General features: G+C 45.3%; 1 protein-coding gene across 1 annotated transcript in view; it reads right to left on the minus strand.

The window, feature by feature from the left end:
- Positions 1–1,233: 1,233 nt before the first annotated feature.
- Positions 1,234–24,873, minus strand: part of LOC144136259 (uncharacterized) — a 56,636-nt gene continuing 32,996 nt past the window's right edge. Inside the window, exons 16-31 of the mRNA XM_077668458.1 lie at positions 21,365–21,481; positions 19,176–19,295; positions 17,936–18,043; positions 16,292–16,360; positions 14,728–14,859; positions 13,159–13,287; positions 12,881–13,012; positions 11,284–11,393; positions 9,551–9,603; positions 8,422–8,564; positions 8,135–8,308; positions 7,059–7,163; positions 5,729–5,801; positions 4,198–4,253; positions 2,604–2,691; positions 1,234–1,692 (exon numbers count right to left, since the gene is read on the minus strand). Of these exons, the coding sequence (XP_077524584.1) occupies positions 1,656–1,692; positions 2,604–2,691; positions 4,198–4,253; positions 5,729–5,801; positions 7,059–7,163; positions 8,135–8,308; positions 8,422–8,564; positions 9,551–9,603; positions 11,284–11,393; positions 12,881–13,012; positions 13,159–13,287; positions 14,728–14,859; positions 16,292–16,360; positions 17,936–18,043; positions 19,176–19,295; positions 21,365–21,481 (1,646 nt within the window). The 3' untranslated portion in view covers positions 1,234–1,655. The remainder of the gene's footprint in view (positions 1,693–2,603; positions 2,692–4,197; positions 4,254–5,728; positions 5,802–7,058; positions 7,164–8,134; positions 8,309–8,421; positions 8,565–9,550; positions 9,604–11,283; positions 11,394–12,880; positions 13,013–13,158; positions 13,288–14,727; positions 14,860–16,291; positions 16,361–17,935; positions 18,044–19,175; positions 19,296–21,364; positions 21,482–24,873) is intronic.

Consider the following 24,873-nt stretch of genomic DNA (forward strand, 5'->3'; position numbering starts at 1 on the left):
GCGGCACGATTTGTTGCCGCAAACTTTCATTTTAGCGAAAGATTCTATCAGATATGCAGAAGTCTGTGGTGGCCCCTCTACAAAAGAGACGCAAGAATCTGCGGCTGAAGCTGTTCGACGAAATCTATATTGGTGCACAGAATTGACAATTGATGCATGCTTTAAAGATCCCAGCTATGTATCCTTCTGTTGTGACCATACTGAGTTTAGGAATACATGTGCCGTATAAGTATGTTAAAAACACATTATTTCCCAAAATAGCCTATGATTAGAAGAAATTATCCGTGGGGTTTTCTTCAGCCCCGCCATCTCGTTCTGAAAATGCTTTGGCGTGTCTTTTGTCGAAATAATATTTCTGTCATCGCTTTGTGTTTTGCCTTGCTGTCAAATTCCTAAACGCAGTTTGCATTTACGAGCGACATTGGGGGTTTCCGTTTGGCTTGACTGTTTTTAGAGATGTTTGAATTTCAGTATAGTGTTCAGGCTTTGTGACAATCGTATTTTACCAAGCTTTCCTGTGTTTTTGCTGTCCTTAAGAACTCGCTTGTTCTGAGATTATAATGTGGTGCATTGCATTTTCCCCTGTATCCCCCCCACCCCTACAATAATGCCCTGAACGGGGGCTTCAGGTATCAGAACGAATAAATAAATAGTTATGGAATAAATATATTTGTAAATGGTTTGTTCAGTACTGGCCACAGAAGCTATACTTCTACCGTTATATTTTTATTTGCACAGAAGCCATGCCATTATTTGGCACCCCTGAAGACAGCAACAAAATAACAACAAAAATGGTTTGAATTATGGGGGTTTAGCGTCCCAAAGCGATTCAGGCTATGAGGGACGCCGTAGTCAAGGGCTCCGGAAATTTCGACCACCTGGGAAATTTCGACCACAACAAAAATGGAAATATAAAACTCATGCGGCTACTTGCCGAAACAGTCTTTTCAGCGCATGTATCGTAAGGCTACACTGCATCTGCACTTCACAAGAAGCGCTGCACGCTGAATAGTACTCCGACTTTTGCTGTTTTGAGTACTGATGGAGTGATTTTATGCGTGCATTTCCTAATTGCTACAAACTATCTCTGATACAGTTAGTATTAATTTTTTTTCGTTACGCACAATTTGTAGCTGCATAAAACCTATATTAAACTGGTGTATCAGTAGAAAAATAAATTAATATATTCACGAATATATAAACAACAGTTAAATGAAGGTTCACAAAACCAACTCCTCGTAATCACCACTTTATTTTCAGGAATTTTTATGTACAGGCATTGCCCCTCATGTTGGAAACCCTTTGCCTGTATTGATGTTGTATCGCGATGCTCGGCTTTGAGACCACTTTTATCGCCACTCTGCAGCCAGGCACAAAATGTGCAAAGACATTCAATTAGAAAAAAACATGCAGTGAGAGAGTTGCCAATAGTTACAACATGGCGTGAATTCCTGAGCACTTAAGAAGAGGGGACTCCTTGGATTCTAAGCAATGTGCATGCCCGCAGCACCTTTATTTGCTTCTGGCTTCAACGGGGGTATGCCAGATGCTTTAATCGAACTTGAGCGAGGCGCAGGAAAGAGTAGCGCGGAAACTCGTCATCAGCGCTTAAATGACATGGTAATGAGTGAGTGACAGGCGTTGCCAAGACATGCTTAGAGATCCTCGTTGGGCGAGTTCCTGTTCTGCACCCTGCAAGGAAAAAAAAGGACACGCAAAAATCGAAAGTTTGGAGAGGTAGTTGTACGGAGGGCACCTTTTTGCACAGCTCAACGGTATATTGGGAACATCCTTGAGCGACATGCCTAGTAAAAGTGCTTTTTTTTCCACACACGCATGAAAGGTGTGGTGCAGAAGGTCACACTGCAACAAAAAACCGTTTGCAAATATTGCAGATTTCGTCGTGCATGACGTAGCACATGTGGCCCGAGTGCTGCCCTAGTCAATTAAAAACGTCATCCTCCTGATCTTTATAAAGTTTGGCAGTAATAAAAACTGTGAGTGCGCGGTTCACTGAATAAAATTCTGCTTTTCTTTTCCGGAAGTTAACAGATCTAAACCATCCCGTTTCAGTTTGAGAAGAGTTCGAAATGGCTCAACAAGTGTTCAGTGAGCGATACAAATAAACGGCGTTTCACAAAATGGCCGCTGATGCTGTGGAAGAACTCCTGCCGGTACCACCTCTTATACCCGAATTAAATTGTTAAACTGTTTTTCAATTTCATTTCAATTTCATTTAATGTTTTGGTCTCGATTTCTATGACCTGATATCGCGTCGCGGAGCACTTTTAACTGTTAAATTTTCCGCTCGAATACTCGCCAGTCTAGCGGTCTCTCAGTTGTCTTCAAGTAATGAGAATTTCTAAATATCCCTTTAAAACTAGTAATGTTGCGTCTCTTGCTTAACTGAATCTGGGTTAGCATTGCCTGAAAATTTTATTTTAGGAAGCGATTCTGAAGCCTGGCTTTTTATACACAGAATGTGTTCCATGCGTATATGCTTATACCTATGCCTGGTCGTTTTCCTTTTTATTCGCTATAAGAAACAAAGAAAAATACAACGGAGCTAGCGTCGAGTAAAAGCCTGAGGTAACGGTTCGTACTTGCGTATGTACACGGCCGCTGTCCCAAGGCAGAGCATTATCAGCACGCCGAAAACGACACCCACCACTGTCAGCTTTCTTTGTGTATCTGCGATGATAAGAGAAAAAAGGTCGCCAAGCGTTAATGATGATGATGATGAAAACATTTTAATTGGAACTAAAATTAGTGGTAGGTACCCCTATACCGGGAGTTCATTGGACCTTGCAGCCACTCTTCCTTTTCGGTCATCTCCCGCTGAACTTTCCGGTCTGAGCTGGACAGCATTTCCTCCCACTGCTGACCCCCTCCCCCCTATCGGGTCTTTCATCCTTCCTCGTTCTGTGTTGTTCTGATATCGTCCTGTACCTTCTGGTATAGATCCGTTTCTGTGACACAGTGCGCGCATAGTGGCTCGTAGTCTTTTGGGTAGATTTCTTGAAGTCTTGGGCTTGAGTACGTATTTTTTTTGTATTCTTAGCAGTGATATCTCCTGTTACTTTCCTAGTTCTTCATCCGGTGGCACGCATACCATTCTGCCTAGCCTATAGAGTGGTAGGGTTTCTGAGTACGTGGTCAACATGATTTGTGCTCGCCCGTGGGTTGTGGTGCCCGTGGTAGGAGTGCTCGGACTGCGGCGTGTGCGTCTTCGTTTCCCTCTACGGACTGATGCGTTGGTGTCCTGCTTACTTTTTGGCTTCCTTTATGTCCTTCAGGATCCTAATGGCTGCCTGTCCTATCCTGCCCCTGATGTCATTCCTGCACGCTTTTTGCGAATCTTTTATAACATTCGCTTTTTCTTTCTGTGCAGTTATTGCCGTCGCAATGGCTGCCTCCGCCACTTAGGTTGGATTTTGCACCCGATTGATTTACTATTTCTGGGGTTGCCGTTAAAGTTCGTGACTGCTATCGTCGTGACGCCACCCACCGGGTTTAATATTTACCAGCACATGAAGAAAAAAGCTGACGTAGAGAAGAAATGAAGAAAAGCAGGATGTGAAAGCAAAAAGTAGCTGTAAGCACAATAAGCTTCCTTAAAGAGAAAAAGCCAATGTTAGTCGCATTCGCCATTTGGAGGATTCATTCGTTCCAAAAAATTGACTGGATGGCCCAAAAGTCTGATGCCAGCAGCGTGTATAATTTTGCCTGAATACATCTCTCTCATTGGCACTGGCGACAACACGTTGTTATTCCGCTAGCCGAGCTCGCTCTGCTACATCATCTGGTGAATATCCTTCGATATGTCTAGCCCTTCACCCTGGAAACTCAAAAAAAGGCGTCACTGCAATTGGTTGGTTTATTGGTTTATTAATTTTTAACGTCCAAAAGTGACTCAGGCTATGAGGGACGCCGTAGTGAAGGGCTCCGGAAATTTCAACCACCTGGGGTTCTTTAACGTGCACTGACATCGCACAGTACACGGGCCTCTAGAACTTCTTCATAGAAATTTCGCCACCACGGCCGGGATCGAGCCCGCCTCTTTCGGGTCAGCAGCCGAGCGCCGCAACTACTGAGCCACCCCGGCGGGTGCGTCACTACAATTAGAAGTTGTCCTAGTCAAGAGGCAGGGCTTTTAAGAAGACTGACCAACTTACTGAATCCGCTGGATGCACTTACCTGAGTACTCTCCAAATGGAATCTCGCATGTCGGTCCAGTGAAGTAAGGAGGACAGCTGTAAGGCAACCATATGATGGAAGTTACTGTGAGCTAAGTAACATGAACATGAAGTAATACGAAGGAAGTAAAAATTGTGAACTGATAAAACTTTCTAATACGCATGCTTCTTGTCGTACTACGTTAGTTCTGTTAGCTTAAATTTCGACCCTAAACACCAAATACTTTGTTTTAACAATTTTACAAAAGTTCACCAATTATTGACGTAACTTGGACCTTTCTGAAGGGCATCATTTTCTGGCTTGATATGGCAGTGAAGCATTTATTTATTCCTGAACAGCTTCGTAAGTGATAGTTACATGGTAATTTTTGCCAATATTAACTACGATCGTGCTCCCGTGGACGTTAATCCTGCTAAAGGGTGCACCGCATAATTCCTGTCGCCCAATACTTGCCGAAATCATCAAAAATTAAAACTTTGGCTAAGTTCCTATACCGTGCGGGAAATTCTACTGCTGTTGTTGCCTGCGTTAGAACTAGTGACGGAAACTAAGGTCAGTTTCGCAGAGATTTAGCTACGGCTTTAAAACACTGTATACGCGGTCAACATGACGAAGTAAAAGTTTTGTGCGACGCAGCTTTCATACCTGATTAGCTTATTCATGATGTCAACATTATGTAGTGGATTAACCTTCTCGCGGTTACATAGACTAGATCTCGGGCAGATAAAGACGTTATATGATGACAACACGCCGGGTTTGAGATTGAGAAAGGGGTGGCTACGGTCAGGTATTTGATGCTGCAAAATCTTACCGTCAAAATAGTTTTTAGAGCGCTGCATCTTAGGGCGAAGGTTGCCGTGAAACGCGCTGTAGTGTTTGTCGTTATGAAGTGTACGAGACGAACAAGACAGACGGTAGCTCACACGCCATCACCTCCGCCGCGCCCGTGTTGCAAAGAAAACATATGAAGAAACCGCGCGAGACGCCATAGTTAGGCTTCGAAGGGAAATGAGTAAGACATGAAAAGATGAAGCGGGAGCCAAAGCAGTTAAGCAGCCCCGAGGCTCTTGGCGAAGGATGCGGACAAAAGCCACGAACCTCTTGATGATCAGCGACCCAGCCGCATATGCAGATTGAAGAGCCCGAATGAAGAATCAAGGTTAAGCCTAGAAGTAGTTACGCATGGACACAAGCACAAGAAGAAAGCGCAAAAGGATAGGCTTAGCATGCAGCAGGGCAATCCACGGCCGGGAAAAATGCACCCATTAACAGCAATCGCGTTTGTGTGCGCGCTCTTCTAGTGCTCGTCGGTTTCTGCCGCGCCATTCTTCGCTTAGCATGTCTCACCAACTCGCCCAAACCTTTGTGCTTCTTGATGAAAAGGAAAGGTTGCGATAATTCTCTTTTCTGGCGGAGCTGCATCATCTTTTAAATGATGCCTTTTGAACTGTTTACGCCCAGTATTATGATGCGAAAGTTCAGACAACAAGGCTAGATGCACAAAATGTTAAGAGCAAAAATAAAAACTTACCTGCAGTAAAAGGACGTCTTCACTCCTGTCTCGCAGGTTCCACCGTTCTTGCACGGCTTCCTGGAACATTGCGCTGAAGACAAAGGTATTTTGGCTTAAGTTTAGTTACAAAGCTTTTGTGTGGTTATCAAGAGCTGCAGCTCACGACTGCTGGAGGCAATCCCAAGCAGTCGAATTTTCCTGCATTGATGACGATCACCGTTTAACGCGTTTAAAAGGTAGGAAGCACTACGCGAGACACCATAAGGAGTGGTCGTGCAAGAAGCTTTTTGAGGGATGTCAAGCTCAACATTTATGAATAAAATCAGCTAGGAAAACGATGATTGTCTCATTATCATATTTTAGGCTTTCATTCGGCTGCCGTAAAAATATTTTCGAATGAAAACAGATACGATTCTTATCAGACAGGGAGCCAAATTGATCGACTTTCGTTTTCTGTTACTTGTAAGCAGATGGTTCTGCCACACCTTTCAAGCTAATCCTAAGCAAAATCACCTGCGTTGAATTGCGTTGAAATATTATTTTCTCATTCCATACATTTACGTTTTATTCAAAATTGTCTTAGATAAATGCGAATTTCGTACACTTTACGCTTGTGCATGAAATATTACCTGTCTAAATAAATTTTATAAAATGAATATATATTAAAGGATTTAAAATCAAATTTAGACCAGTTTTAGTGTACAGTTTACCTGCTGCCATCATAAAGGAGACAAAGTTCACCCTTAGCATTCTGATTTACTAACAATAGAGGGCGCCGGCGCTCCAGCGGCATGAGCGCCACGGACGGCGTGACCGCTGCGCGCGCGCGGGAGAGCTCGCTCTGTTCGGCTGGGCAAGGTCGGCGCGTACGGACTGTTCGGCGCGCTCTCCGCTCTTGCCCAGCGGGGCGAGGAAGCGGTGGGGAGAACGTGCTCCCGCATCTCGTCCCGTACGGCTTCGAAGTTTCCCCTTGCCCTTGAGATGTCGTGCCATCTTGGCTTCGGTTTTGGTTACGGAAAACAATAAGAGTGCAGCGTTTTGAGATTTTCAGATGTCCAATGCATAAGTATATACGTTGCTACGTGTTCAAGTGAATGGTTTTTGCGAATTTCCACTTTTGCGCACTTGGAGTAAAGATGAAAAAATATACCCATCTACTCTTTTCATTACCAAACCATCCTTTCGATTTCTTTAAAGGACTAAAGGAAGAAAACACGCTGGGGTAGATAAAGAGTTCCTGTCGTCTGCTGTTGCAACTGTGGCCAAATTTTCACTTATCTGCCGAAACGCAGGACGACCTTCCACATCAACTCAGGCACTTGACTGCAGAAAAGAGAAAGTTACTTACGAACGCACATTCCCTCGGCGTTCGCGAAGTAGTTGTGGTGGCATACACATTTGCCCTCGATGCACACACGCTCCGGTCCCGTGCAGTACACTTCACATTTTTCCTCTGAAGAGTGTGAAAGCATGCGATATTAGCTCTCTTTGCTCTTTAGGTCAGTATAAGAAAGCCTTGACGTGACTTTCGTCAAAATAAATTATGCTAGCTGCTCCTGTCAGTGGTCACAATCTTGTCGCACGAAAGCTTTCACGCTCGTGGCTGGGAATATGGCAATTCCAAAAATGCACTCTTTGCGTAGTAAACAAAAAATCATAGAGAAAATGCGCTGGAGAGGATAGGGTTCAGCTCTGCGAACTCATCACAAGTTCTTTATTTTAAATTTGTTTCTTTCCTTGTAGTCAACATAGAGAAATGTTGGACCTTTTGTCATGGAGCTGAAACAGAAGTTAAATAATCGCAGCGTGTTTACACAAAGCATTCTGGGCCCGTTGAACAATGTAGCAATTATTTTTTTCAGTCATGCGGGTGAGGAAATTGACGACACCAAATGTACCGCTTGTAAATGTGACATAAACACAGGAGCAGTAGCATGACTGCAGAAGATTGCTGATCCTGAATGTTTCCACATAAATTTCTGTGTGAGGAACGTCAGCACCAAACGTATATAAACAGGCTGATTTCGTTCTAGCAATACATGCTGTATGCGCAGGGCGCACGGGAGAAACTTCGCTGCATTGAAACTCGCATGCGACCATTTGCCCAAGTGTACTTCATTAAAGACTTTTCAAAGGAAAAAAAAGTCCGAATTTTTATAATGTTTGCATTCAGTAATCCTGAACCACATAAAGAAGTTTCAAAATAACAAAGGTTAGAAAATGCTGATTTTGTATTCCATTCTCTCAAAGGCACTACCAGTGTATGCGGCGCGCTGGTTTATGAAAGCATAGCCCTGTATAACTGCTGCTTGACACCGATGATTGCCCGGCCACTACAAGCAGTGTTGGGCCAATGGGTGAGGCTTTGGACGGAAATGCCCTACAGACGGCCTGAAAGGAGTTAATAACGCTGGAACTTCTCACCTGTGCATATGTCGATATCTAGCATGCCTTGAGTGAAAGAGGCCACGGTTCTGTATGCTTCAGAGCACTGCAGGGCGTAGCGTCCGTTGTTTACCTTCTTACACTTGTAGAGACCGCCCAGAAAGAGCAGGTTGTGGTTTAGGTATGTCTCGCAGAGGTCTTCCTCGGTCACCTCTACGCGAGCCGAGAAGCAAGGAGTGAAAAGTAGACTGAATGTTATGGTATCAGTGGGGTCAGGCGAAATATTTAAGGTGTAGTACAGATCGGTCAATACTTTGCGGACTCACCGGAGACGCTTTCTTTCACGATATGCAAGCTGGGCGGGAAGAAACAGCCGTCATTCCCTTCGGGGTATTCGCAGGAGCGTATCTTGTCCAGTAGCACGCGGGGCGGCTCCTTCTTGAAGTTCAGTTCCACCTTGTACTCCTCGCTGAAAGAAGAGAACACCGTGACGGCTTGACCAAATTGTCACACACCACGGACCGAGATTCGCTGCGAGAATCCCAGCACATGGCTGGCTGGCTGATCATGGCGCTAGGCTGCCGTGCACAGCGTGGTGGGAACAAGTGCCTGCCTCGGTGAAAATTGGTTTTTGGGGAAAGGAAATGGCGCAGTATCTGTGCGATGTCAGTGCACGTTAAAGATCCCCAGGTGGTTGAAATTATTACGGAGCTCTCCACTACGGCACCTATTTCTTCCTTTCGTCTTTAACTCCCTCCTTTATTCCCTGCCTTACGGCGCTGTTCAGGTGTCCGCCGAGATTCTAGACAGATACTGCACCATTTTCCTTCCTCAAAAACAAATTTTCACATTTTTCCGCCGCAGAAAATGGATGCAAATGGATTAGTGAGGATTAATGGGTGATTTGGTTTAAAGTGGAAGAGTGAGTCGGGTTAGTATAATCCCATACGATAATCCAATGAAAGGTACTCGAACATTCTAGTTGTCACTTTTCTAAATTTGGTGGTTCTGATGATGCCACGACCGTGTCGACCAATCAGGTGCGAAGAAAACTGGTGGTTTTTGCAAGACTACAGCCGAAATGCTATCGCATTAAAAAATGCTAACCGAAAATATGGGTTATCTACTGCTGCACAGCCCAACTCCCTCTCTAGTATTAACGTCGGTTATGGGCTGTGCACGAACTCAGGACTTTTCGGACACGGCAAACTACGCGGCCAGCATCGCCCCTTTATCGCGGATAGTCCTACATGCTAATATCACTGTGAAAAAAAAGAACCTTCGAAAATATCTTTCACTTCATGGTTGATTCCGCGGCGAATCTGAAGCGACACCCGCCGCTTTTTGAGCTATACGCGTCTAACGTGACAGGCTGGATAACGTCTAATCATGTTATCTTTCACAAAACCCGTTCCAATCCTGTCCAGATACCCTTAATATCAAAGTTTTACTCACGAGCACTTGAGAACCCGTATGCTTTTGAGTGGGGCTCCATATGCCGTTTTAATCTGCAAAGGAAGAAAAAGAAAACGATACGCAATGTGCGCGGACTTTCACTACTCCTCGCTGTTTCTCTCTGTAGGTGTCCGTTGACATAAAACGAGTTGCAGCTAAATTTAGAGGTATGTTACATTACCTCTCAACGTGCTTAGGGCCCGACGGGAGTGCAAGACAGCCATTTTAATTTTTGGCAGAGCTGCTCGATTACAAAATTAAAGCAGAAGTCTACAACTCACAATTAATAAAACCAGGCGATAAAGGGAAAAGCTCGAGCTTTTATGCTTTCCCGCCTGACATAAAGAGGAACACTGAAAGTGCCACTCGGCACAGTTTTTCGCATAAACGTCGTTTGGAAACAGTTATAATATCTGTCACACGTGCTAACTAACGGCGACAATAATAGCAACACGTGCCGTCGCAGTAGACGCTCTTATTGTGACTGGGTTGAAGGCGATGTATGAGGGGTTGGCAGTGACAGCAGATGTGCTTTTCAACTTACACATCAGGAACTTGTTCATAGGACAGTATTGTGCAGACACGTACTATTTTACTGGCTAAAGCCTCACTAGCTGCCCAAACCGCCCACTTACGGCCTGAACTTACCAACAGGTTCGTGACTCCTGTCGTATAGTGTAGGAAGAAGCTGAGTAAATAAAAAAAAACTCAGTTTCATGTGCTTCAATAGATATTTGGTGGCACCTACGTGGATGTTTCGCTCCCATCCAATGGCTAGCAGGGAATAATTCTACAAAAGAGCTAAAACGTAACAGCATCTGTTGCGTCCATATCCAGTGCTGCTCACTTCATTCAGCTTTGGTGGCGTCAGTGCGGATCGTCTGCCCCTTGTCGAACCACATGGCCCAATCCCAGTCGATAGTCACGAGGAGTCACTTATGCGAATTTAGCGCCCTTGATTGGTTCAATCCGGCGCGAATGGTTGGACACGAACTTCGTAACCCCGCCTAGCAGAGAAGCTCTGCAACAGGGGGGTCGCATTGTTAGCTAATCACACCTTCATTCGCATTGCGCACTAGCTCTTAGCTCTTTTACAGGCAATAGCATTCCGTAATGGTGCAAAAAAAAAAAAAACGACGTGCAGGCTCGTGCACATTTAGGGTGAACACGCAAGCGAGCGACCGCGCTCCGAGGAATGCCAGTGCATTCGACCCTGCCGCGCATCGAGGCGAAGTGGCTCTGGCGTAGAGGGACCTGTAGGTGATGCCTCATCTCGTTTGCCACATTCTCCGATGCGCGGCCGGACTGTGGACGCATTGACGCTCTGCGCAGTGTGGCCATGCGCTCGCGCGTTCCGCCTAACAGTTGACGACCCTGTGCATATAGCTTCTAGCATCGTATCTCATAATTTTAAAATAATTGTGAGTGCGCTTAGGAATACAATAAGTACTATGTAAATATGTTCTTTAGCTAATTCGTGTTTTGTTTTTGTTTTTACGGTCGAGTAATAAATATAACAGCTTGAGTTTCCCTCTTTGGAGCCTATTTAATCAAAACAGAGGCGCAAGATGTTGCGTACAGTGTGTCTTATGTCATATTGTAGTGTTCAGAGACGTACGGTGCCGTTATTAATACATCGTATAAATTGGTATCTTTTGCATCGTATCGTATAGCTTCTTTTCGATGGGAAAATAGATATCGTCACAAAGAAAGTGAGCTGGCGGATGGCGTACCGATTGTTCCACCATGTCGTGCTTGTCGGAGCACTCGTCGACAGTGTACTGCGCAGTCCTCGCCGTCGTCTCGTTCACTTGGAAACGCACTACGTACTTGTGAAGTTTATCTGCGTAGTAAAGCACATCACTAAGCAAATCGAAAGCAGTGTTTGCGCTTCAGCTCCCATCGTATAACCAATGTATCTGCATTTTTGCAATACTAAATAAGCGCAATTGGTGTCACTTTAGATAGACATAAAACCTGAACATAATGCATGATTGAGTGTGCGTGCTCTTCCCTCTTAAAAGTGACGATGCAATTGAACTATTCGAAACATTTACGTGCGAAATCGAATATGTATTTCTCGAGGCTTATTTTTGCGCCCTAATAGCGAGCTAAAGGAAGTGCACTGAAGCAACGCTGACCCAACACCTATTGAACTTGTTAGAAACTATTGTTTAGGACTCCACTTCTTAAGACACTGAAGCGACAACAAGTGATGTAGCTTTAACTAGTGTTGAGTAGAGTTTCCATAAAGGTCGTTACCTTTTATCACATCCATACAAGCCTGCACTAAAATACTAAAGAATGGTTAAGCTACGATCGGTGTTGGCAAGGTCTGGGCTAAAAAAGCTGAAGCTCGAAACCGGAGGTGTTTTCTAGTTTAGCTCAGAAATACCTGTGTGCTACTTCTTTCGGCTACGAATAACCTGCACGAGCACATGCCATTACCCTCAAAGTCACGTTCTTATCTAATAATTGTGAAAGCGTAGTAGCATTGAGATGTTTTAAACATTGCTGTAAGTACGCTGGCTACATGATAATATTTTTATTGTTAATGAGTTTTCCACGCTTAAAAACAGAAGCTTCCTGAGTCACGTGACTCAGGCCCCTTATTAATGTCATTTGCGTTTATAAGGGCTTTCCAGACACGGTGGCAAGCATTTTCAAACCCGAAGAAACGCACGAGGATTGAAACATTGCTGGCCTTAATCGCACTGCAGCTTTCTCTAATTGCACTACGAGGGCCGCATGTCATACGTGTACGTTAGCGAATTCGTATGTCCTTGGTTAAATATGATAGAACTGGTGATCTTAAAGGGACACTGAGGATAACCCAGTCGAGTGTTTGTTTTGGGCAGAAGTCGTTTCCGTGGATCTTTCACGGTATGTTCATGTTTGTCCCCAGCAAAGAAGCATTTTTTTGCTGAGAAAATTGCATGTAAAAATTTTCCCGCCGTGGTTTTAGAACCTGTGTGGTATACATAAAAAAGGACTCCGTGAACCCAAATTTCAAGTGAATGAAGACCTCTGGGAACCGCGACAAAACTGTGTCGGCACACAATGTTTGCTTGCGAAATTGGCCGGTGCCTGTTGACACCTGTATTCTTTTTTTGCGTTTTCTCTCTACTAAAAGCTACAACTTCAGTAAAAGTAACGTCAGTGTCGACAGAATGCGGTAACCTATAGATGCAGGCCAACTTGATTAGTCCTTAGAGATATCTGTAAGCATGCATGTGGGTTGGTTCTCCTGCATTGTAGGGATTGATAGTAGTCAGATATTTTCCAAAAGAATGTAGTGTCGTGCTAGCGCCACGTAGAAGTAATACTTGCCCAAGTAGCATCTCTTTTTTGTACCATGCCAACGAAGAGGCGGGGGGCAGGAGCAGGTTTCTTGGTGGTTTCTGATCACGCATCTTCCGAACAGGGAAGAACACTGGCTAGATATGGCGGAGATGCATGTTTCTGAGTAAAAGGAGGAGAAAAAGTTAGAGGTAATCATTTAGCATGTTGCTCTAGATATTTAATTTTTGGGCAGATATACTGAACAGATATCTTCAACCAAAAACGCGGTTCAGCAAAAAGCTGCGATCAGTAGTTGCTCTACTTACCAGAACAAGTGCCATCAAGTTCAAGAGTGTTTTGAGGACAGCGACACACTGGCATCTTGTTTTCGTAGACGCACTCTTTGTTGTCCTTGCTGCACTTGAGAATGTCTTCTTCGTGACACTTCGTTCTCTCTAAAGGCGGAAACAATTTATTGAGCCCCACATCACATCTTGGTAAGCGAAGTGCAAAAGAAGCAAAGAAAAATTACTTAGTGCGCCCACATAGCAGAGAGCAGCGCCTGAAAATTATTACTAAATTTTAGCACCGAAAGTTGGCAGCCGAATACCGAAGCACTGAAGCAAAGTACAGTCAAAATTCTTTAGGTGTTTTGGAGAGAAAGTTTTTTAAATGAAAGCATTTGTTGTGCGACTTTATTTGTTATTTCCAGCTACCTGCAGATCTATATATTTATGTACTTGCTTTTGGAGGAAAACAGCATGCGCGTCCTCACGACAATGAACAATTGTCGCTTTTGCGAAACGGGCAAACACTTTAGAGGCGATATTCACATTAAAAAGTTTGATAATAGAAAGAACACAACGTTTAGTTAATGCGTGATGCCGAGAGCTTATTTTAGTGGTTGAGGTCTGAGAGGGCTCCGGTAGCAATGTGGCATTTGGTATAGTGCAGAGGTTCAGTTCAGTAATTTTCCGGAACTACACTTCCAACACAGCCTTTGTTGTTGCACTTGCCAAGTGTTGCACACATTGCTGGTGTTTTCAGTTATGTTTGTGAAAACGCGCAAGACGCATTCACACCAGGCCCACACTACTCCCAACGCCTGCACGGCATCGCCAATCGTCAACTTTGGCGGCAGCTGATATCTGTCAAAGGATATACCTTAATTATATTCTGTTTATTGGTGCATAAACCGCTGCGGCAATCACGTGCAGAGCAGAAAGCTTAACAGATGCTTTCCTGCTTCCGTTAAAACTTAGCATTTCAAAGAAGCTGATCTGTTTAAAACGTCCGCGTGCCTTGAGAACCTACAATCGCTAGACGCCTTACAGGTTCCTCTCGTTAAAAAAAAAAAGTTACTCTTTCTTAGAAGTAAGCTTGAGTGAAACGAAATGTTTTGATCATAAAAAGCGAATAAATGCTTTTTATAAAATAGTTTGTTTTCTTCATGAAAATATTATTTGGCGTATTCACAACACGCCTTTAAAATGTTCGCATTCTGGCTGCTTATTTCTGCGAACTTGAAGTTGTAACAGTTATGGCGAAAGCGTTAGATTTTGACGCGCACACAGGGACAGACATGAACGAGCGCTCGTTCCTATCTGTCTCCCTGTTTCTGTGTCAAATTTTAGCACTTCTGAAATGACGCACACGCTCTAACTAGCCGATCCACTACATTTAAGATGTCATTATATGTGCGCCCATTGATAGGGCGGCGAAATGATCTTGGTATGCACCTATTTGTTAAAAAGAAAACACAAATCTCTGCAAGATTTGTAATGAAATGCTCCTATTGCGCATATAATTCTTTACGCTAAGAATTGTTATTAAACGCGCATCTTAATTTAAAACAGTAAGTGACGACACGTACACATTCAGCATGGGTGGCTTACCAACACACTGGACTCCATCCGGGCCCAGCTGCTGCTCCGGTCCACAATTGCAGTTGTACTCCGCTGTGCCTTCGGCCATCTGGGTGCACCCCGCATCACACAAGTCACGCGCGTGCGTAGTGTTGCATGCGTCTGGAAGAAAGCGTGTGACAACGAGCAGCTTTATAAAAGAGCTCATGGAGCGGGCAGTAACGACGGGGTGCAGGAATAGGACAGATCGACAGCTTTCCGGCCCTTCACAACAAGCGTTACTCGATAATTGCTGGGCGGACGGTTTGCGATTTCTAGTCTAAACGATGCCATGTGTTCACGTGACCGCTGGCGCCTCTTAACAGACATCATTCGCTGTGGGGTCTCCATGCAGTCGCCACGCACTTCTGCAGAGGCGAAAACAGTCGAGCTAAGAGCGCGCAGGTCACAAAGAAGGCACACACGTGTCTCTTTTCAACACCTGGGCGACGTTAGCGATGAATCTTGGTCATGGCATGATGTAGGGAAGAGTTAGAGCAAAGGTCATTGCCGTAATCACGCCCTCACCCACTCTCTGTTCCATTCTTGCGTCATCAACCACCCACGCGCCACTCTGTGCCTCCTCTTCACACGGCTTTCTTGCCGAGGCTTCTCGTCCGCGCTAATCACGCTGGCAGCTCATGAAGACCCCAGTAAGCAGCTACATACTATCGCTGTGACATAAAAATAACCATTTGCGGCGCTATTTAACACGCTTTGTTCACGTATGCCTGCCTACTCATTATGCCGCTCTGCTATGCAGCAGAACCGAAAAGTGGGAAAGTTGGTCATGGGTGTGCATTTTTGATCAGCGCGAAACGAGAAGGAGAAGGAATAAACAGCGCTGCATGTGTTTATTTCTTGTTTGTCCCCGCCTTTTGAGCTGCTCAAAAATGCTATACAGCCTCATGTTCCAGGAGGGAACAAACCACAATGGAAGGAAACCATACGAAAGGAGACACGTATACGGTGGCGCTGTACCCCACCTCAAGAGGACGACCTCTTATCCTACACGTTCCTTTTGCGGTGATTTCTTCCTTGCTGAATTATGTATCTAATGGCCCAGCAAGCCTTGCTTGCTCGGCGTATACTGTAGTGAAGGAAAGGAAGCAGCATGGCAGCATCGCTGTAGTAATACCGAAATTTGAGCTAGTCGGTACAGCATCTTGGAAAAAATAGCTCAAAAAGACGAATGAGGCATCAAGGCTTTTAGAATGCCATGCGACGCATTTTGGAGAAAACGGTCATTTTGTTATGTATGCTTTTCAGAGGCGCAAATTGGGTTGAACGGTCGTGTTTAGAACTGGTTGCGCAGTTTGCAGTGTTTCAGAATAAAAAAAACTATTTCGCAACCATAACTGCCATCGGCACGTGCAAGAGTACATTTTAGGGGGATGACCATCTCGCATGTTAGTGTAGGTGCTTAAAAGATCTGCTCCCACGCACACACGCACGCACGCACGCACGCACGCACGCCCGCACGACCGCACGCTGACACTCTATTTAACTGTTGTTAAATGCAAGTAGTTTGGCGCCATGCAAAAGCTATACTTACGCGTGCATTTACCAGCCTGTGAATCGGCAACGAAGCCAGGCGGACAAAATGACCCACCGGGTGGTGTTTCTGTGGATGGGAGAAATTGGTTTATGGTCGCTGCAATTCACAAACATGCGTTCCTGTTCTCAGAAACTGTCTCAGCAGCAGTCGGCGACAAGATTTTTTTTTTTTCAATTTTCGCACCGCCATGCTCTGCGGTGCACTATGCACACTGTGCTTAAACTCAAACAATTGAAATAACTTTCAGCTTATTAATGAGAGGTTGCTAAGAAGAAATCTGTGGACAATATTTTTCTGCTCGAGCGGGCACTGAGGACAGATTTCACCAAGCCGGAAAAAAGAGGCGTTAAAAATGGAGACTCTGAAAGCTAGAAAAGGTAAAGAACAAAAATCACTTACAAGACCGCAACCACCTCCCGTTTTCCCAAACAACTGCGGATTTCTGTTACTAGGCTAGACCGCCATTAACTCCCGCATGAAGGACACGTAGTCGTTTTCATTACTGTCCTCAGGAGTTCTAGCGCACCGGAGCAAAAAAAAAAAAAACTCTCCGATTTTGAAATGCAATCTTTTGAAATTGAAATCTAAATATCAGGGTTGTCATAAAGTTTCATACACGCAATTTTCGTTACGAATAAGAGCTGGATGGAGTGGGGCTCAGTGCATTTTGAAAGAGCAAGCTCCTTTTTCACTTTTCGCAGAAACCTCGTGACCTGCATGAGAAGGACTGCTTGGAAAAGTACACAGACTCATTTTTCTAGCTGTGTTCATGATGGAAGTTCAGCTCTCCCACTGATATTCTATTGGCCTTTTTCTGTCCCAGCCGCGGAAACGCCATCTAAGGAAATTTGAGGCCCATCTTCGCGCTCTGGATATTATTTCCGCATCTGACTTTGCCTAGGCAGCTACCCAAGGAATAGCGAGAGGCGAAAGTTCTTGGAGCTGCGTGTAGCGAAGCCCGCCAGTCATATCGAATGGGGAGACGTAGTCTCATGTGACCAGAGTAAGTGCTTCAACGTCAAAACGTATTAAATAGCATATCACCTCAGTTTATTATATTCTTCCTGCTCATGTAAATATACCGAAGAAGCATCCGAGATGCTAGCGCCCTTCATTGGCGTTTTCAATATACATAAACAAGAATCAGTACGAGGCGCATCACGTGACAAGCAGACTGCTCCTTTCTTGCAATAGCGCAAATGGTGGAATCGCGACATTCGATTTGAAGCGCGTGTCTCCTCAGATTTTTCTTGTCTGCATAATTTATAATTGACACAAACTAAAGCGCCGCAATGGGAGTAGTAACACGTGCACACGAACAGCTGGGTTACTGTCGCTTATAAAATTCTAAAGACACCGTTTTTTTTCTTGCACTGTTGCTTTGATTAGTGAGAACCGGCGTGAGTGCACCAAGCAGCTAGTCCACAGCGCCCCGTTTGTGCCATGTGCAGCCGTTCCGCTCAGGTAAACCCTCATGTGAATGGGTGCAGCAGATGAAGCTCTAGCCGGTGCCCTTTTCCGCACGCTCATGAGTTGTCGTTTTCGAAGCTAAATATCTTCCCAATTACACAGCTGACTGCTATAAGCCTACACGTGAGAAATAATCCGTAAAGAAGTTCAACACATTTCAACAATACGTACTGTCGCATTGGCTAGGATCCCAGTTTTGGCAGCAGCGCTTGTCCCTTTGTCGCTCAGGAAGCAAACACACATCCCTGCACGTCAGGCTGGTGTTCAGACATGCAATGGCTGCAACAAAAACTTAATTCAAGAAGAGCATCTTCACATCCCCGGCAGGACGAGCCCATATTTTAGTATATTTCACAGCTCCATCGATAGGAGTTAAGCTTACAGAGTAGCGAGACGAGGACGGGTAAAGATTTTGCACAGATTAAGAGTGCTGACTGCTCACAGGACCAGATCGATGAACCATGGCAGCGCAATGTATTATGTTGTTATCTATACATATTCCGGCGCCTTGTGCTCAATTATTCTTCTTTTTTTCGTTTCGCTCTCGTCGCGTCGTGCCCATTTGTAGTATGCGCTAAATGACGCAATCCTAAATGACTTGCGTAACTACTTCTAGTAAAACTGCCCAAGCTACAAGGCGGGCTCATTTACCTTTTCTCGTAAATACCACTCAGCCAGACGCAAACGCAAGATGCTTACAACCGCTTTCAAGACTAGACGCTTTTTTTAAACTGCAGTTATGAGCTACCAATAGAAGTGAATCAACTGAGCAAGAATCGTGCTGCAGCATGACCGCCGATATATCGCAGCAACTAAAGATCCGAAAGTTGGCTTGCAGGCATGCCAAGTCTAGCAGCTGCTGTTAAGAGGCTGAGCTATTTGTCTCAAGTTATGCACGAAGCGCCAACGTCAGCAAGCATAAGTTTATAGCTATTCCCCTGATGCCTCTAGTGACCAACGCGAGAACGTTAGTTAACACTCGCATTTCAATCGTTTACACTGAGTTTGGTGTCACAAGTTCATACGGCAAAAATGCGCGCTGCTAAATTCAAGAGTAACTGCAGGAAGAAATTTAAGGAGTTATTCCATCATACGATGAGCTTAGTCCCATCTATTCTCAATACTTTTCTGCTTCGCGTTGAAAACAATAAACAATGGGCCATCGAATGAGGAATTGCTGAATAAACGATGGAGTGCTAATCAAAATTCTTTTCATGGCACAGTCTCTCCGTACATCGAGGGTCCTAACTGCCCTTATTCTGATTTGCCTTTGCGATGCGCTTAGCTGATACCACAACATCTGTTAGCGCTTTCTAACAAGAGGGTTGTTGTCTTCTTGCCTATAGGTGTCGCACCACAATGTGCCGATGTCAGTGCGCCTTCGGGACGCATCAAACAGGCATGTACTCACGTTTGCAGGCACCGTCAATGAGCTTGGTGTTTGGTGGGCACACGCAGGTGACGCTGTTGTCGGGGTTTATTCTGGCAACCATACCCTTCTGCTCGCATCCTTTCCGCACGTCGTCCTTCACTTGGAAAGAAATAACCGAGCGGGAAGCAAGTTCAAGGATTGATCTTGCAAGCTGAATCGAGCACGGGCGACACAAAGACAATGAGGTAGTAGTTCGTTCTTCATTGATATTGTATATTTGGGTAGGGGCATGAATATGAGTATGAGCGGCTCTTTTAGGCTAGGCAACAAAGCGGGCGAATTTCTTCACTTTTTAATCATGCGTGCTTGCTACTGTTCACAATTCTGCGCGTGCATGCTTAGCACTGAACTGTAACGATTACAGTAGAATTCATTTAAACATGTTATCAAGAGAGTTACTGGGCCACTTTAGGGAATAGAGACTTTAAGCCTATCCAAAACATTAACGCCAATACACCCAGTCTAAACCCTTAACCGTATGACCGCAAGACATCTTGCCAAGCGGCGCTATCAGTGCCAAATGACACGTTGGAGTTTGCATTTTTTATATGAAATTTAATTTTCAAGCGCACATTTTTACGGTGAACGTCTATAGTTAGGCGTATCCAGATGGCACGTAAAGAAGCCATGAAATGTTCCACGCGGTTTTAGTCAGAAGTGTTAGTCTTGGGCGGGACTTCCTACTGATCTCCTAGTGAGAATTGGCGTGAAACTGGAAAAAATTATTATTCGGGCTTGCCATTTGTCACGACGCAGCTAACGCACGTCGTGGTAAGGCGTGAGGAGTGCCGCCGAAGGGGAGCAGGGGAACGCGCCGACAGAGGGGAGAGGCTCTGAAAATGGCGTCGCGCGCGAGTATCGGCTGCCTCGGCCTAAGCGAGTGAACAATGGCTTGTTGCTGGAATTCGGTCGGTCTGAAACACGAGACGACGACAGAATGGCTCGGGTAGACCGGCGCTGTGCGTTTTTTTTTAACCTTCTTGCTAGCTAGCCAGAGTGGCTAACAGCAACGCATATGTTGTAAATTGTGTTTCTTTCCTCTCGTTGTGGCATCTTCTAGCTGGCCACGGCAGCTTGCAGCAAGGCGTCTGTTCGATATTGTGTGCTTTTCTTTTGCGTTGTGGCATCGTCCGTCTGAAAGGTGGCGGGAAAGTGACCTATTGGCTGCTAAAGAAAAAGTTTTTGGCGGGAGGATTGTCCATTGGCTGAGGATGTATTCTTGGCGGGAATACAAGGAGATGAGTGCGCGCGAAGGAGAGCGCGGAAGGTTGGTGTGTAGCAGCCGGACAAATCGGTTGCGTGTGTGGCCGGTGGTGGTCCTGGGGCCGGGGGTTGGAGACGCGAGTTCCTTGAGCGGCGGCCGGACAGGTTGGTCATGTGGTGGCCGACGGTGGTTCGGAGTCGCGGGAGTTTGAAATTTTGTTTTAGTTAAAGCGGAGAGGCTGAAATCTTTCGGTGTGTACATATTGTAATAAATACCTTCTTGAGGATAGCCTTCCAACTTTCTACGTCAGAAGACCTACACATCTGTCTGAAACTCACCAGCCGTGAAGTACGTCCCCCGGGTCACTCACGAGACCCGCCCTCTATTACTCCATGTCAACATCTGGATCCAACAACATCGACAAGAGAGGGAAAAATTCGTGACTCCAGTACACAGCTCCTTTCATCTTAAAGCGCAAAACGTCGACCACCAACAAGGAAGGCTGCCTCCTTCACTTCAGTGTTGAGTACATCCAGGCGTCCTCTCAATTCGCACCGAGAGGCTGCTTCAAGCCATTTCGTTATGCGAAAATTACCGCGTAAGTCCTTGGCAGGGAGTTTACAAATGCTACGCGTTGTGCAAGAGATGCGTGCTTGGCTGTTCACACGCCTTCACGAAACACTGTAATTGGCTTCCCGAGAGTGCCCAGAGGTTTATGTGTTCTTTCGGTATTCAAGTGCAAAGAAAACAGAAGCTCTTAGACGGTTGTTTTACGATATTATAAACAATACGAGTTCGATAATGGGAAATCGAGCAGCCAGTGACTTGTACTTAACTTTATACACCCAAACCGAGTGAAGCCCGACTACTGAAGCGGTATTTTTCACCAAGTGCTCACTTCTGGCTTACCTGTACAGAATTATTTGGCTGGTGTGATAGTAGCACGCAATAATGGTTTCCTCACCTTTGCAATTCAGTGTCAGGGCGGGGTAGTCGTTGCACTGGCAGCTCGCCGGAAAGGTGCCGTTTTGGTCGACACACAGTCCACGTTCACACTTGTTCACTTTGCACGATTTTATGTCTGCAATGAGGAACAGGGCGGATGAATGGCAAGGCAGCAGGCTTGTGCATTAAGGGCCTCACTTGGGCTTTACCGCGCGGAGAGGATTTAGAGGCACTCTGAGGACAAATTTAACTTGGCCTGTGTCGATAGATCACCTCGGTCTTATGACAAATATGATACTTTCACTGATAACGGAGCTTTAATAACAAAGGAAAGGTCAGGAATGAAATACAGGTGTTGCCATCCTCGGCCATTATCAAAGGAAAAGCCGTTGCGTCGATACACTTTCAAAGCAGATCTTGAAGACTTGGGAACACGGCGATTTAATTCCAAGCGGTGATTATAGAGTCCTTTTCGTTATCAATGTCGCCAGTTTTGTGCGGTGGCGGAAAAAATTTTCGACCGCAATTTTCTTGGGCAATAACTGCGTCTTTTACTTCCTAAAAACGGCCAAGACAGAGCCTCAGAATCGATTTTATTGTAAAAAAAAATTGAGAAGGCTTTAGTAACCCCAGCTAGAGCAAATGCGATAGCGACCTCGCGCGCCATCTCGTGGCGCGTCGGCATGATCCGGGCGCTTGTAGTTCCGACAGCCGCCGCATGTCCGCTCCAAAACAACACGCGGATGATATTGCGCTAATGGCTGACAACAAGGAAGATTTGCAGAAGTTGATAGACATTTGTGGTACTGAAGGAGATAGACTAGGCTTGAAGTTTAGTAAGGAAAAATCTGCAGTCATGATATTTGATAATGAGGGCGGCGAGCATAGAATACAGGAGTTCACGATAGAAGTAGTGAATGAGTACAAGCATCTTGGGGTGTGGATAAATAACGGTGCTTAGTATCTGACAGAGCAATAAAATATGCAATCAATAAAGCTAGTAGGAATGCAGCTATCATGAAAAATAGGGCACTGTGGAATTACAATAGGGATGAAGTGTTAAGAGGGATCTGGAAACGGGTGATGGTTCCTAGCCTGACTTTCGGCAATGCGGTCCTGTGCATGAGACCAGATGTTCAAGCTAGGTTATGAATCAAACAACGCGGTGCAGGGAGGCTAGATTTGGAAGCATATGGCAATACACCAAATCGGGGGGTACAGGGTTATATGGGATGGGCGTCATTAGAGAGTAGAGAAGCTAGCAGTAAGATAGCATTTGAGGAGCGATTGAGAAAAATGGGGGAAAAGCAGTGGACTAGGAAGGTTTTCAGACACCTGTTCATAAGGAACGTTGACACGAAATGAAGAACGCGAACTAGAAAATTGACAAGCAAATATCTGGACAGCAGTAGGGGGAAAATCAGCAATTATCGGTTAAGAAAAAGGTTAACCAAACAAAGAGAGCCCTTTGGATAACAGGGATGCTGACGAAGTCGGCACTGGGAACATACAGGATCTTTAAGCAGGAAATTGCCAAAGAAAATATCTATGATAATTGTAGGGGAAGTCCTTTGTTGTTTGAGGCCAGGACGGGAGTTTTGCGGACTAAGACATATTGAGTCAGGTACCACGAGATAGACACGTTGTGCGTTGCGTGCGGGGAGGAGGAGGAAACGTCTGAACGCTTGATACTTTTCTGTAAAGGGCTTCACTCCATCCATCCATCCATCCATCCATCCATCCATCCATCCATCCATCCATCCATCCATCCATCCATCCATCCATCCATCCATCCATCCGTCCATCCATCCGTCGTCCGTCCATCCACCGATACGTGCCGCCTTTGCCAGAAGTAACCGGGGAAATGGTGGTTTCTTTCTTGGACGCCTAGCGAAGCACTTATGGCAGCCCTTAAAGGGACACTGAGGAGAACTCTTATCATTTTTTTTTGTTAGCAAAATCTGATACTTCGGCATTTCATGGCCTTGTTGCCGCTGGTCCGGGCGCGAAAGATGCATTTATTTCAAAGAAATTTGGATTCGAAGTTGTGAAAGTTTTTCCCGCCGCTCTGATTCAAACTCGAGAACTCTTATGACGACACGGAGAACTCTTATGACGTCACAGAACGGAGTGACGTGATACGTGACGTAAACGCAGACTCCGTGATTTCTGACGGCTAGCGGTGCGGTGCGCAACCTTCCTTTGCTAGCCTCAGAGATTCGTGGTGTCCATGAAGGAAAATTCCTCCAAGGTGGCGCCTCTTGTCCTAGGAAGTCATCACGCTTGTACTTGCGAGATTGGCCTGTGGCGGCGACGCTTGTATTTTGGTTCTTGTTATTTTCTACATTACAACAGCTTTGTTTTCAGTAAGAGTGGCGTTTTTGTGATCAGGAGGTGCTATTCTATTGATACAAGCCAACTTCAATTTCTCCTCAGTGTCCCTTTAAACTCTGAATCTGTGTAAAGGAACGTGAACCCTTGCCCTCACGTTTGGACACCTTTCGGTCTTTAGGGGTGCCGTAAAGGCTCCATTATACTGTCCGGAAGCAAAAACCTGCTGCTCGGGTACTTCGGGCAAAAGGTGTACATACATACATACATACATACATACATACATACATACATACATACATACATACATACATACATACATACATACATACATACATACATACATACATACATACATACATACGGACGTACGTACGTGCGTGCGTGCGTGCGTGCGTGCGTACACACACACACACACACACACACACACACACACACACACACACACACACACACACACACACACACACACACACACATACATACATACATGCATATATACATACATACATGTATAGTCACTGCATAAGTTCTAAGAGTAACGCGTTCACGCTCAGCCGGGATTGAAAGGAAATCTGGGGATGCTTAAGTGACATAAAGAGCGTGATGCGATAGCGCTGCTAACTGCGCGCTATCAGGTGGTCGCATAAAGCCCCTAAACCATCGCACTGAACGAACGTCCCTCAGAGGCCGAGAAGGAGGCGCCTTGCACACAGCCCTGTGGTCAGCATTGTAAGTTCCGGCTCGACCATTTGCCTTTTCAGCGAATGTAACCGGAAATTTTGTTGTGAACCATTGAATAATTTCGTTGAGAACTCGGGGCCTTCGCAGAACGTCCGCCTTAACGCTATCGCGTTAAATGTTGGACCCAGTTGTCCTTAGTGTCCCATTAATTTGTTCGCCGGTGAAGCAATCATAGACCCATTGAAGCAACGGAGTAGCTAGAGAGCTATCGAATTCAGTATCTGGGCATACGAGGCGGAAGCACCTAAACCACCTGGACTAACTCATAGAGCTTCCCGCAACTCAACACGCAGAGATAATTTCAGTCGATTTGAAGGCCCTTCTCTGAAACACTTCTTTTTTGTTTTCTGAAGAGGCCACGCTGTGGGCACAAAATGTCAGACTCAGATATTCACCACATGCGATCGGAGTGTACAGACGGAAAGAGGGTAAGAAAAAGACAGACAGACTAGA

The sequence above is a fragment of the Amblyomma americanum genome, chromosome 6 (genome assembly GCF_052857255.1).
Source record: "Amblyomma americanum isolate KBUSLIRL-KWMA chromosome 6, ASM5285725v1, whole genome shotgun sequence".
In the NCBI taxonomy this organism is placed as follows: Eukaryota; Metazoa; Arthropoda; class Arachnida; order Ixodida; family Ixodidae; genus Amblyomma; species Amblyomma americanum.